Source organism: Salmo salar, chromosome 10 (genome assembly GCF_965601325.2).
Source record: "Salmo salar chromosome 10, fSalSal1, whole genome shotgun sequence".
NCBI lineage: Eukaryota > Metazoa > Chordata > Actinopteri > Salmoniformes > Salmonidae > Salmo > Salmo salar.
Window position 1 is genome coordinate 88870007 of NC_138300.1, and position 13553 is coordinate 88883559.

Sequence of the window (13553 nt, forward strand, 5' to 3'; positions counted from 1 at the left end):
CAAGTCATACTAGCATCCATTGCTATTGTTTCTATCAATTTAACAGTCAAATTGCCAGGGTAAGAGGTTACAAAACCCTTCTATGGATTGCGTGTCTATGGCCACAACGCAACAAGCTGTATATTTGACACGCATGCTGCCCAAACTGCGGCCTACCCGAATGTAGACATACCGGTAACTGCCCAAACAAATGAAACACTTCAGTAAACGAGGGATATAAAGTATATGTTATGGTGTGGTGTGTATTTTCCTGGCATGGTTTAGATCCACTTGTAGAATCTATGCCAAGGCGCAGTGAAGCTGTTCTGGCAGGCCATGGAAGCAGGCCAAATTGTTTTGAATGAGAATTTGTTCTTAGTTGACTTGCCTGGTTAAATAAAAGGTTTTTCCTGGTTAAATGGTTAAACAAAAAATGTAAAGCCTAAAATACTGATAAGACCCGCTGAGACTGGAAAAGGGACAGAAAGTCAGAATGCGTCAACAAAGTCACCATTGTCCCTCAGGGAGTTGGGTAAAGCGGAGGGGTGGAAACAAGAAAGAGTACTCTGACTCTCAAATGGCAATTATGACCATTCAGAAATAACAGCCGGGAAATTCCTGTGCACACAGCTGTGGTCAACAAGACCAGGAAACCACTGGATTAGTCATATCCTCTGTCACTCACTCACCTTGTGCATAAACTCCAGTTTGTCCCCTCCCCCTCCCAGCCGATAGGTGTAGATAAAACCGCCTCCCACAGAGCGAGGGTTAAGGATCATGTCCCGGGCCACCCCCACCAGCACATACCAGTCCTCACCTCCGCTGGCAAATCGACAAACAGTCACACTGCAGGGACAGAACACAAAGGGAAAGTAGGAGAGCAGGAAGGGATAAGTGTTATTCCCTGTGTCAATCTCTACCTTTTGCATGTGAACTGTGTAAAATGCTAAGATTAGAGGTGTTTAAAGCATCTTCAATTTTTACTAAATCAAGAGACATGAAAATTCTTCACTTCAATAGCACAACTTCACTCTCCTCAAACCTTGCCTTAAATGACCTAAAATGTCTCTGTAATTGCATAAGAGCTGGTAATCTGAACAGGAAAACCAGCAGAGCCAATAATAACATCTCCCTACAGAGAGCAATAATGTCTTTACGTTGGCACTAACACAGGCTAACTCCGCTATGGCTTGATGGCCAAAGCTGTGGCTCAGTTGGTAGAGCATGGTGTTTGCAACGCCAGCATGGTGTGTGCAACACCAGGGTTGTGGGTTCGATTCCCACGGGGGGCCAGAACAAAAAAAAAAGAAGAAAAGAAAAAAAAGAAAATGCATTAAATGAAATGTATGCATTCACTACTGTAAGTCGCTCTGGATAAGAGCATCCGCTAAATGACTAAATGTATGTTTTTTTTTTGACAAACACCGAAAATAAGGTTTGTGTTAAACACAGGCTTAGGAGATGTTATACATTTTGTTCTATAAGATCTTCATCAGCAAACGTCACTTGTACATTTCAGAAACATGTATGTAAATCAAAACAAGCACAGGTCATGTAATCTGACTGATATTACAGGGCCTTATTAAATCTGTTACATTTTTTGCCTCTTTCTGTTTGTAGTTTTTCCCCCCCGATTTGGCTTTTCCAGGTTTCTGTTTCTCCCAGGTTTTTGCTCTCAAAATCACACCTGTTTAATAGAAAAACAACTCAATTGGATGTTCTAAGTCCACAACAATGCTTTAACCACATCAGGAGTCCACTTTTGTGGTCTGGGAAAAATCGAAGAAATGTAGAAATGTGAGTGCAGTTATCCTTTAATGCAAGTGTGCACTAGCCAGAAACCTTGTTTGGGTAGCAGCGTTTCTGTAGCGCTCATGTGATTTGCAGAGATCTCAAAATAAATTGCCACTTGATTGATGCAAATACGCATTCTGTCAGGTAGGCATACATAAATCAATGTTAATTTGTAGTTAACATGTAATTGATAAGATTTTGGGAAATTATTTCCATCTGCCAGCAGCACAGCATTCCTGTGCTGCTTCAGGAAGTTCCAGGAAAATATGAATCAGTAGCTAGGTTTCCATCCAATTGGTGATTTTCATGCAAATATTATAGAATCCACATTTTCACCAAATGGACTTGTTGTGGATACAAATCAGTGTGTACCCACAAAACATAACTTAAGAGAAAGTTTCATGCACCGAATAAAATCTAAAGTTCAATGCTTTTTCATCGCATTTTTGTCAGTTAAATATAAAATGTGCCACTCTGGTCTCGGCACCTGTGCTCAAGCTAACAGTTGGCAGATGCAATGCAATGCAGGTAGGTTGTGCGGGTTGTCTAGTCTACATGACGAGGTTATTCATTCAAAAAAGCAAGTCCTGCAAGCTCTAGTTTTGTCTTATCTTGATTATTGTCCAGTCGTGTGGTCGAGTGCTGCAAGGAAAGACCTAATTAAAACCTCTTAAAACCCTTTTTTCCCCCAATTTTCACCTAAAATGACATACCCAAATCTAACTGCCTGTAGCTCAGGTGAGGCAAGGATATGCATATTCTTGGTACCATTTGAAAGAAAACACTGACGTTTGTGGAAATGTGAAATTAATGTTGGAGAATATAACACAATAGATCTGGTAAAAGATAATACAAAGAAAAAAATATATATATTTAGTCTTTTTTTTGTACCATCATCTTTGAAATGCAAGAGAAAGGCCAAAATGTATTATTCCAGCCCAGGTGGAGTATATATTTTGGCCACTAGATGGCAGCAGTGTATGTGCAAAGTTTTAGACTGATCCAATGAACCATTGCATTTCTGTTCTAAATTTTGTATCGATACTGCCCAAATGTGCCTAATTTGTTTATTATTAACTTTTCATGTTCAAAATTGTGCACTCAAACAATAGCATGGTATTATTTCACTGTAATAGCTACTGTAAATTGGACAGTGCAGTTACATTAACAAGAATTTAAGCTTTCTGCCAATATAAGATATGTCTATGTCCTGGGAAATGTTCTTGTTACTTACAACCACATGCTAATCGCATTAGCCTACGTTAGCTCAACCGCCCCGTGGAAGGGACACCGATCCCGAAGTTGTTTAAGCTACAGCTGGCCCAGAACAGAGCGGCACGTCTTGCTCTTCATTGTAATCTGAAGGCGGATATAAATAGTACGCATGCCAGTCTCTCTTGGCTAAGAGTTGAGGAAAGACTTCTTCTTTTTATAAGAAACATTGTGTTAAATCCCAAATTGTTTACATAGACAATTTACACACAGCTCTGACACACACACTTACCCTACCAGACATGCCACCAGGGGTCTTTTCACAGTCCCCAAATCCAGAACAAATTCAAGAAAGCGTACAATATCATATAGAGCCATTATTGTATGGAACTTCCTTCCATCTCATATTGCTTAAATGAACAGCAAACCTGGTTTCAAAAAACAGATAAAGCAACACCCCATGGCACAACACCTCTCCCCTATTTGACCTAGATAGTTTGTGTATGTATTGGTATTGATATGTAGGCTACGTGTGCCTTTTATTTTTTATTGATGTAGTACTGTCCTTGAGCTGTTGTCTATTAATGTTCTGTATTATGTCATGTTTCATGTTTTGTGTGGACCCCCGGAAGAGTAGCTGCTGCTTTTGCAACAGCAGATTACCGGGGATAGGAGCAACAACATTTTTATTTGTCAAATGGCAGCCAAGCATCGATCATCATGTCACCAGAATAAGACCCTCGATATCTTTTGGAAAGAAGCATCAAGCTCGACACTGTGCACTTTCACCACCCTGTGAAGTTCATCATAACTTAATTCATTTGTAGCCTAATAGGACCACACAACACATCATCGCATGACTCCAAATGTACTTTGATATGGTTATTACATCAATATTTGCGCATAAAGGCATTTCCACTGCCATTTCCCACATAATGATTTTTGTTTCACAAAAGTTCCCACCATGTCAAACAAACAAATTATTTGACTGCATCCATCACAGACGTTGTAAAAAAAATATTTTAGACAATGACTTTACTCGTATATGGTTCATGATGCATTTTGTTCACGTCTTATGTTTAACTTGAGCTAATTAATACATTTTCATAAGTTGATTTCCTATTAACTTCAATAAAAAAAATGTATGTTGTTGAATTCCGTTTAAATGTCAGGATTCTGTGATTCCGTCTGCTTTTTTTGCAGCGCAGACTTTATAGGGCCATAACATTATCTCATAGAACAAAACGTATAAGATCTGACCTTATTTTGGCATTTATCCCAAACCCCATTCTTTCTCCATTAAGTTCCCCCATAGGAATGGCTAAACGAACCAGAATTCATTCATTTTGTTTTTTTAGGACTACAAGCTGGGGAGCTCTTTTCCATTCATCCATCCTGTCCTCACCTGAAGGCAGCCTCATTCTGCTCCAGTTGGACAAGGTCCAGAGTGGTTCCCTGGATGGGGTTGACCAGACGCACCAGAGAGGCCCACTGGCCAGACCCGGCCTTGGGCGCCCCAAAGATGGCCTCTGGCAGGTTCTCATTGAGGAAGGCAGCAGCCATCTCTGCTGCCAGCTCCCTCTCATCCTCACCAGCTGCCTCAACCATCTCCTATAGAAGGGAACAACACAAAAGTGGTGTCAGCATCAGTTACAAACAGAGAGAAAGAAAAGTAGGGAGGAGGGGGTGAGAGATATCTACATAAGTGTAAGCAAAGTATTAGTCTAATTCCCCATGTCAATCTCTACACTGTGTGTAATCTCTGTATACATGCTGAGATCAGAGATGTTTAAAGCTCTCTCCATTATTCTGTCAGAGAAGAGACATGAGAAACTCATCACGTCAACAGCATAAAACTCCTCGCCTCAAACCCTGCCTTCAATTAAGCCTCTTCGGGTTTTAGAAAAGTGCTATAAAAAAAAAAACAATTGTAAATTATTTACATTGAAGTCTTGCCTAACTTATATCTACGCTTTCATAATATCAGCCCACACAATCTACACAGCCTGGGTGTACAACACGTAGCCTCAGCCCTCTCCCTCTCCCTCTCCCTCTCAGTCAGAACAGAACCATACCTCTGCCATCTGCTGCTTGCGCTGGGCCTTGGTGGCCTCTGTGTAGGCATTGTGATCAGTCTCTATGAGTATCAGGTTGTTTGTCTCTGGGTGAATGACAAACTTGCGAGGTGTGTACTGCAGGGGGAAGGCCACCTGGTTGAACACGGCACCCAGCTTCTCCAAGGCCAGAATCCTAAGAGGGAAACAAAGGCAGTGTCAGAAGATGTGTACCACGTAACAAGTGTGCCATGCCACAACTCAGCCATAATGGGAACAGAAATAACATTTCAAAAAGTAAATGGGACATATCCCTCATAAGATAAATATCAGCATTATAATTGAGAATGAGGATGGTTGAGGGTGAATGAGAGAAAATGAGATGTGATCTGTGAATATGCTGAGATCAGAGATGTTTACACTCTCTCCATTGGTTTGTCAGAGAAGAGACATGAAGACTCATCACTTCAACAGCCTAACTGCTCTACCTTCAAGCCTTGTCAATGAAAACATTTCCTCAATAGACACGGAGTGTACACAAAACAATAAGGATACCTTCCTAATATTGAGTTGCCCTACTTTTGCCCTCAGAACAGCCTCAATTTGTCTGGGTATGGACTCTACAAGGTGGCAAAAGCGTTCCACAGGGATGCTGGACCATGTTGATTCCAATGCTTTCCACAGTTGTGTCAAGTTGGCTGGATGTCCTTTGAGAGATAAACCACATGACACAAACCAGTGCACCTGGCACCTACTACCATAACCCATTCAAAGGCACTTAAATATTTTGTCTTGCCCATTCACCCTCTGAATGACACACATACACAATCCATGTCTCAATTGTCTCAAGGCTTAACTTCTTTGGGATAGGGGGTGGTATTTTGACGTCCGGATGAAAAGCGTGCCCAAAGTAAACTGCCTGCTACTCAGGCCCAGAAGCTAGGATATGCATATTGGTAGATTTGGATAGAAAACACTAACGTTTCTAAAACTGTTAAAATAATGTCTGTGAGTATAACAGAACTGAAATGGCAGGCGAAACCCCGAGGACAAACCATCCCACAAAAAAAAAGAAATTCAGCCTACCGCTGATTTCAATGGCTGGCATTTTTATTATAAGGCGAAACCCTCCCAAATTGCAGTTCCTAGGGCTTCCACTAGATGTCAACAGTCTGTTTAAAGAAAAATGAGGGAGAAGTTGTAGTTTTTCTAAGTGGCTCCCATTTTGGCTGTAGTGTTTCAAAGCGCATGGCCGAGACAGTGCGTTCTTTTTGTTTGTCTCCGGTAAAGACAATAACGATTCAACGTCTTAAATTGTATTGTTTATTTGCGTATTAGGGTACCTATTGTTTGATTATAAACGTTGATTGACTTGTTTGGATAAGTTTATTGGTAATGTTTGGGATTCATTTTGTATGCATTTTGAAGGAGGGTAACCGAGTGGATTATTGACTGAAGCGCGCCAGTTAAACTGAGTTTTTATGGATATAAAGAAGGACTTAATCGAACAAAAGGACTATTTGTTATGTAAGTGGGACCTTTTGGAGTGCCAACAGAAGAAGTAAGGCATATATTATATCGCTATTTCTGACTTTCGTGTCGCAACTCCCTGGTTGAAAATGATTTGTTATGCATTTGTGTGCTGTCCTCAGATAATCGCATGGTTTGCTTTCGCCATAAAGCCTTTTTGAAATCTGACACGGCTGGATGGATTAACAACAAGTTAAGCTATATTTTGATGTATTGCACTTGTGATGAAGTGGATAAGAGCGCCTGGATAAGAGCGTCTGCTAAATGACGTAAATGTAATGTAAATGATGAAAGTTTAATATTCATAGTAATTTAATTTGAATTTGGCGCTCTGCAATTTCACCGGAAGGTGTCGAAATGGGACGGGAGCGTCCCACTGATCCGCAAGAAGTTAAATATCCTTCTTTGACCTGTCTCCTCCCCTTCATCTACACTGATTGAAGTGGATTTAACAAGTGACGTCAATAAGGGATCATAGCTTTCACCTGGATTCACCTGGTCAGTTTATGTCATGGAAAGAGCAGGTGTTCCTAATGTTTTGTACACTCAGTGTAGATGTGTTTACTTTAGTTCTCTCTGTGTTTGTGTGTGTACCTCAGGGTGTTGGTGGAGATTGCCACAATGCCCTCTGGACACTGTTCAGAGGCGAAGCCAGAGGCATATTCCAGCGTCTCATAGGACAGGGGCGTCAGATGGAATCGGGACTGGTAGGAATAACTCAGCCAGGAGCGACTAGACATGGCCAACACCTGAAGGAGATGGAGAGGTCAGAGAGGATACAAATACACACAGCCTCAATGTTACGTTTCAGCTCCATAAAGCTGCAAAAACATACCAACTAATAGGATTTCACTTACAGCTTCCTGTCCCTGCATCCTGACGCGGAAAAGCTTCACAGGTCGCGACCCCAAGTACCGAGTACGAGTATCAGACAGGTCTCCAGTCACTGGGTCCAGCACGGTCCTGAGCAACACACCATTCTGAGGAAAGACAGACATGTTAACGTCACAAATAAAAGCTCTAGTATGTGTTCCAACAAAGCACAAAATATCAAGTAATACACTGGCAGAAGTAAACAGGCAGTAACTGATAGTGTAGGTGTGAAAATATATACTGTATGCTGAGATCAGAGGTGTTTTAAACTCTCCATTATTTGTCAGAAAAGAGACATGGGAAAACTCATCACTTCAACAGCACCACAATATCCCTCTACTCAAACTCTTCCTCAACACAGAGAACATATACACTCTATATACAGACAAAAGTATGTGGACACCCCTTCAAATTAGTGGATTCGGCAACACATGTTGCTGACAGGTGTATAAAGTCGAGCACACGGCCATGCAATCTCCGTAGACAAACATTGGCAGTAGAATGGCCTTACTGAAAAGCTCAGTGACTTTCAACGTGGCAACGTTATAGGATGCCACCTTTCCAGTCAGTTTGTGAAATTTCGGCCCTGCTAGAGCTGCCCCGGAACAACTGTACTGTTATTGTGAAGTGGAAACGTCTAGGACAAACAACCGCTCAGCCGCTGACATGTAGGCCACACAGGCTCACAGAACAGGACTGTTGCAACACTCACTGCCGAGTTCCAGACTGCCTCTGGAAGCAACATCAGCACAAAAACTGTTCGTCGGGAACTACATGAAATGGATTTCCATGGTCGAGCAGCCGCACACAATCCTAAAATTACCATGCGTCGGCTGGAGTGGTGTAAAGCTCGCCACCATTGGACTCTGGAGCAGTGGAAACGTGTTCTCTGGAGTGATGCATCACGCTTCACCATCTGGCAGTCCGATGGACGAATCTTGCAAGGAGAACACTACCTGTCCGAATGCATAGTGCCAACTGTAAAGTTTGGTGGAGGAGGAATAATGGTCTGGGGCTGTTTTTCATGGTTTGGGCTAGGCCCTTTAGTTCTAGTGAAGGGAAATCTTAACGCTACAGCATTCTAGACGATTCTGTGCTTCCAACTTTGTGGGGAAGGCCTGTGGTGGTTAATTTCTTTACTATCAAATGAGGAGAGAAACTTAGCACATAAGTCAGAGTTATACTTAACTAAATCTTTATTCACTTGTTAATAAGGGAGCAGGTCAATACAACACACACACATAAAGTGAATCGATTGAGTGCTCCACGTTAATAATGGCTGGTCAACGAATCGTTCAGAGCCCCGAGTCAAAAACGTAAAGGTCTTTTATAGCCAAGATTCACCCCCTTCAGGCTACATGACAAACAGATTTATGGAATGGGTCACAAGGTTAAGATTAGTATGAAATATACTTATAATTCACAGCAGACAGTATCTCATTGTGTAGAGACCAGGGTCTGGCCCCAGAGTCATCTCCCCCTGGTACCCCAGTACAGAAACATTTACTCATGCTCTGGAATGCGGTATCACCCAAAGGCATCGTAAATCTCTGAGGGCCATCCTCAGTAGAACACACATAGATGAGTGTTCTAACAACCCCTTATTCTGTTACATAAAACACCAATTTGATGCAATAACAGCATTATTACATACTCTTGTAATTTCTGTTCTGACAGGCCCTTTCCTGTTTCAGCATGACTATGCACCCATGCATTGTCCATACAGAAATGGTTTGTCAAGATTGGTGTGGAAGAACGGGACTGGCCTGCACAGAGCCCTGACCTCAACCCCATTGGACACCTTTGGGGTGAATTGGAACGCCGACTGCGAGCCAGGCCTAATCGCACAACATCAGTGCCCGACCTCACTAACGCTCGAGGCTGAATGGAAGCAAGTCCCCGCAGCAATGTTCCAACATCTATTGGAAAGCCTTTTCAGAAGAGTGGAGGCTGTCACAGCAGCAAAGGGGGACCAAGTCTATATTAAATGACCATGATTTTGGAATGAGATGTTCGTCAAGCTTTTGGTCATAGTGTATTTTACCTGCAGTCCGATGTTGAGGTAGAGGAAGCCGACAGTGCCCTTCACTCCTAGCTCATCTTCCTTCTCCACTCCTCCCATCTCCACTATACACAGAGACTCAGGCTGTGCTGGCAGGGCCTGCATACTGAGGGGCTGGAGACAGTCCTACACCACAAACACACAGAGGGGTTAGTGGCTACAAACGCAGCTTTGAGAGATAAACGCATGCTAAAAAGAGGGCAAATATTCACAATGTGTTATTTGGATTTGAACTTTGTTTTTTCCACCCTGGCTGGAAATGCAACAAAAAAAACTTGAGCAGAGAAAACGAGCTCTAGAAGAGTTTCCTTGTAATTGTCCAAGAACATCTGGTGCTTGTTACCAACTCGCAGAGTAGTCAGTATGAATCAGATCCATCCTAAACAGACAGACAAACAGATCGCACGGGCTGGACAGAGTACGGTGAGAGTCGTACCGAGGGGTCCAGTGAGATGATGCGGACGGTGTTATCCACCAGCCCCACCGCCAGGAAACGGGAGCGCTGCTCGCCAGGGGGGACATTGGCCAGGCTCATACACACCACGTCAGCTGACATCTCCTTCCTCTCTGTGTACTCATTCAGCTGGCCAGACTGGGGGGAGAGACAGAGGGGAAGGTTATCATGAACATTTACTGTCAGAAGAAATATAACCTTTACACTGAGCAGGAGAGACTTCTGGATATTTGCAAAAAGCAGATGAAACTGGGTCAAACTCAAAGACCGAACTAGACACCCAGGGGATGAAAGTATACTCACAGGGTCCATCTCAAAGTAGACCAGCTCTCCTCCGGTCAGAGCGATGACCACCTGCCTCTGGTTGACTGCACAGCGCACAATGGTCTTCTTCCCTGGAGTCTTCCACTCATTCACACGCTTATCAGCACGGATGTGACGGATCCCATCAGGATACACCTATACAACAGGGTTATTCAGTTTACACAGGGCTGGGGAAGGTGCCTGGCCAGGGTGTCTAATGTTTGTGTATCTGAGATCAGAGGTGTTTATGCTCTCTCCATTGTAATGTCAGAGAAGAGACATGAAGACTCATCACTTCAACAGCAATATTAAATCTGTCATATACTTCATCTTCACTTCTACCATTAGCATTGTATTCCGTCCAGAACATAACATCAGGCCACTGTGAGAGGCGTGCGTAGTGTGGGTGACTGACCTGCACAAGAGCATCCTCCCCCAGCAGAGAGCAGGAGAGGGTGGGGGTGGTCCCCAGGAAGCCAGAGTCTGTCACTTCCTCTACGGTCTCACCGATAGATAGAACCAGGGTAGCGTTGACGAAGGAAACGATGATGTATGCGTCAAACTCATCTGGAGGAGAAGAGGTGTTTAAATGAGTAAGAGTTTCACACGAAGGGGATTTCTGGACCCTTCCTTTCATTCAATAAACCTATGGTTTAGTGTTAATCTGATGCATGAAGCAATTATCAATAACAAACCACATTTAAACTCACCAAAAAAAGAAATGTCCTCTCACTGACAACTGCGTTTATTTTCGGCAAACTTAACGTGTAAATATTTGTATGAACATAAGATTCAACAACAGACAAACTGAACAAGTTCCACAGACATGTGGCTCAGTTGGTAGAGCATGGTGTTTGCAACGCCAGGGTTGTGGGTTCGATTCCCACGGGGGGCCAGTACAAAAAATAAAAAATAAAAAATAAATAAAATGTATGAAATGTATGCATTCACTACTGTAAGTCGCTCTGGATAAGAGCGTCTGCTAAATGACTAAAATGTAAAAATGTAAAATGTAACAGAAATTGAATAATGTGTCCCTGAACAAAGGGGAGAGGATGAAAATCAAAAGTAACAGTCAGTATCTGGTGTGGCCACCAGCTGCATTAAAAACCTCTTGACGTTACCCTAGGATAGGGGGCGCCACAGCGCATTTTGGAAAAAATCCGTGCCCATTTTCAACGGCCTACTAATCAGACTCAGAAGCTAGGATATGCATATAATTAATACCTGTGGATAGAAAACACCCTAAAGTTTCTAAAACTGTTTGAATGGTGTCTGTGAGTATAACAGAACTCATATGGCAGTCAAAACCCCGAGACCGATTGAAACAGGAAGTGGAATTCTGAATTGTGGACTCAACTTCACGTAGTCGCCTATAATTCACACCGCGAACTATCGTTATTTGAGCACTTCCTATTGCTTCCACAAGATGTCGCCAGTCTTTACAAAGTGTTTTGAGCCTTCTACTGTCGAAACTCAGTCAATGAGACACGTTGGAAATTGGTCACAGCGGGAGGGCCATCACCATTATGACGCCAGCGGCCCTGTCTACCCCCACCTTTGGAAACGTTTTGAAACACATTGAAATCGTCCCCCTCGAATCTTATTGGCTCTCTTGTTGAAACAGGCCCTGAAGATTTATGTTATACAACGTTTGACATGTTTGAACGAACCTAAATGGGAAAAAAATAGCTTTTATCCGACACGGCTGTCCCGCGGCCGGCAGAGCTTTTGGATACTGCCTAACAGCTTGCTAATGGAACATAAAGGATGGACTTTTTCGACCGAAAATACATCTGTTGTGGACCTGGGATTCCTGGAAGTGCTTTCTGATGAAGACAACTAAAGGTAAGGGATTATTGACAATATTATACAACATAAGATGTGATCTGCGATTGTTCCAAGATGGCGCCGAGCTGTATTTACTAGGTCATTTTCTGAGTATCGCATCCCCTTTTATCGCTAAGTGTGATTACCCAGTAAAGTTATTTTTAAATCTGGTATGACAGGTGCTTTCAAGAGATATTCATCTATAAATCTTAGAATGACAATATTACATTTTAAACATGTTTTCGAATAGTAATTCAGTAAAATGTAGCACTGTTTCATCGGATGCTTTTGACGGGAAAATAGTTAGTCAACGTCAGACGCCGATGTAAAATGCTGTTTTCATATATAAATATGAACTTTATTGAACAAAAGAATGCATGCATTGTGTAACATGATGTCCTAGGTGTGTCATCTGATGAAGTTTGTAAAAGGTTAGTGCTGCATTTAGCTGTTTTTTGGTTATTTGTGATGCAAGTGGTTGGTCGGAAAATTGCTATGTTGCTGCTTTTTACGATGGACTCATCTAACGATTTGCTTTTCCTGTAAAACCGTTTTGAAATCGGATGACGTGGGTCGATTCAGGAGAGGTGTATCTATAAAACAAAAACAAATTATTATTATTATTTTTTTTTTCAAATTATTAAATTTTGTTATGCTAATTGGCGATATGATTTTTCGCTGGATTTTGATCCCGCTGACGGGATGAGACGCTGAAGAGGTTGCAGTGGATCTCCTCCTCATGGACTGCACCAGATTGGCCAGTTCTTGCACCAAGGCACCTGCAAGTTCCCGGACATTTCTGGGAGGGGAATGGCCCCAGCCCTCACCCTCCGATCCAACAGGTCCCAGACGTGCTCAATGGGATTGAGAGCTGGGCTCTTTGCTGGCCATGGCAGAACACTGACATTCCTGTCTTGCAGGAAATCATGCACAGAACGAGCAGTATGGCTGGTGGCATTGTCATGCTGGAGGGTCATGTCAGGATGAGCCTGCAGGAAGGGTACCACATGGAGGAGGATGTCTTCGATGTAACGCACAGCGTTGAGATTGCCAGCAAGCTCAGTCCGATGATGCTGTGACACACCGCCCCAGACCATGACGGACCCTCTACCTCCAAATCGATCCCGCTCTAGAGTACAGGCCTCGGTGTAACGCTCATTCCTTCGATGATAAACGCGAATCCGACCATCACCCCTGGTGAGACAAAATCGCGACTCGTCAGTGAAGAGCACTTTTTGCCAGTCCTGTCTGGTCCAGCGCCGGTGGGTTTGTGCCCATAGGCGAAGTTGTTGCCGGTGATGTCTATTGAGGACCTGCCTTACAACAGGCCCACAAGCCCTCAGTCCAGCCTCTCTCAGCCTATTCCGGACAGTCTGAGCACTGATGGAGGGATTGTGCGTTCCTGGTGTAACTCGGGAAGTCGTTGTTGCCATCCTGTACCTGTCCCGCAGGTGTGATGCTC

At 43.0% G+C, this 13553-nt stretch overlaps 1 protein-coding gene across 1 annotated transcript in view; it reads right to left on the reverse strand.

The window, feature by feature from the left end:
- The window catches only part of sf3b3 (splicing factor 3b, subunit 3), a 53022-nt gene that overhangs the window by 20115 nt on the left and 19354 nt on the right, over positions 1-13553 (reverse strand). The window contains exons 13-21 of the mRNA XM_045688179.2: positions 10677-10828; positions 10262-10417; positions 9941-10096; positions 9487-9630; positions 7427-7549; positions 7164-7318; positions 5061-5235; positions 4391-4596; positions 669-825 (exon numbers count right to left, since the gene is read on the reverse strand). Coding sequence (XP_045544135.1) covers positions 669-825; positions 4391-4596; positions 5061-5235; positions 7164-7318; positions 7427-7549; positions 9487-9630; positions 9941-10096; positions 10262-10417; positions 10677-10828 — 1424 coding nt within the window. The remainder of the gene's footprint in view (positions 1-668; positions 826-4390; positions 4597-5060; positions 5236-7163; positions 7319-7426; positions 7550-9486; positions 9631-9940; positions 10097-10261; positions 10418-10676; positions 10829-13553) is intronic.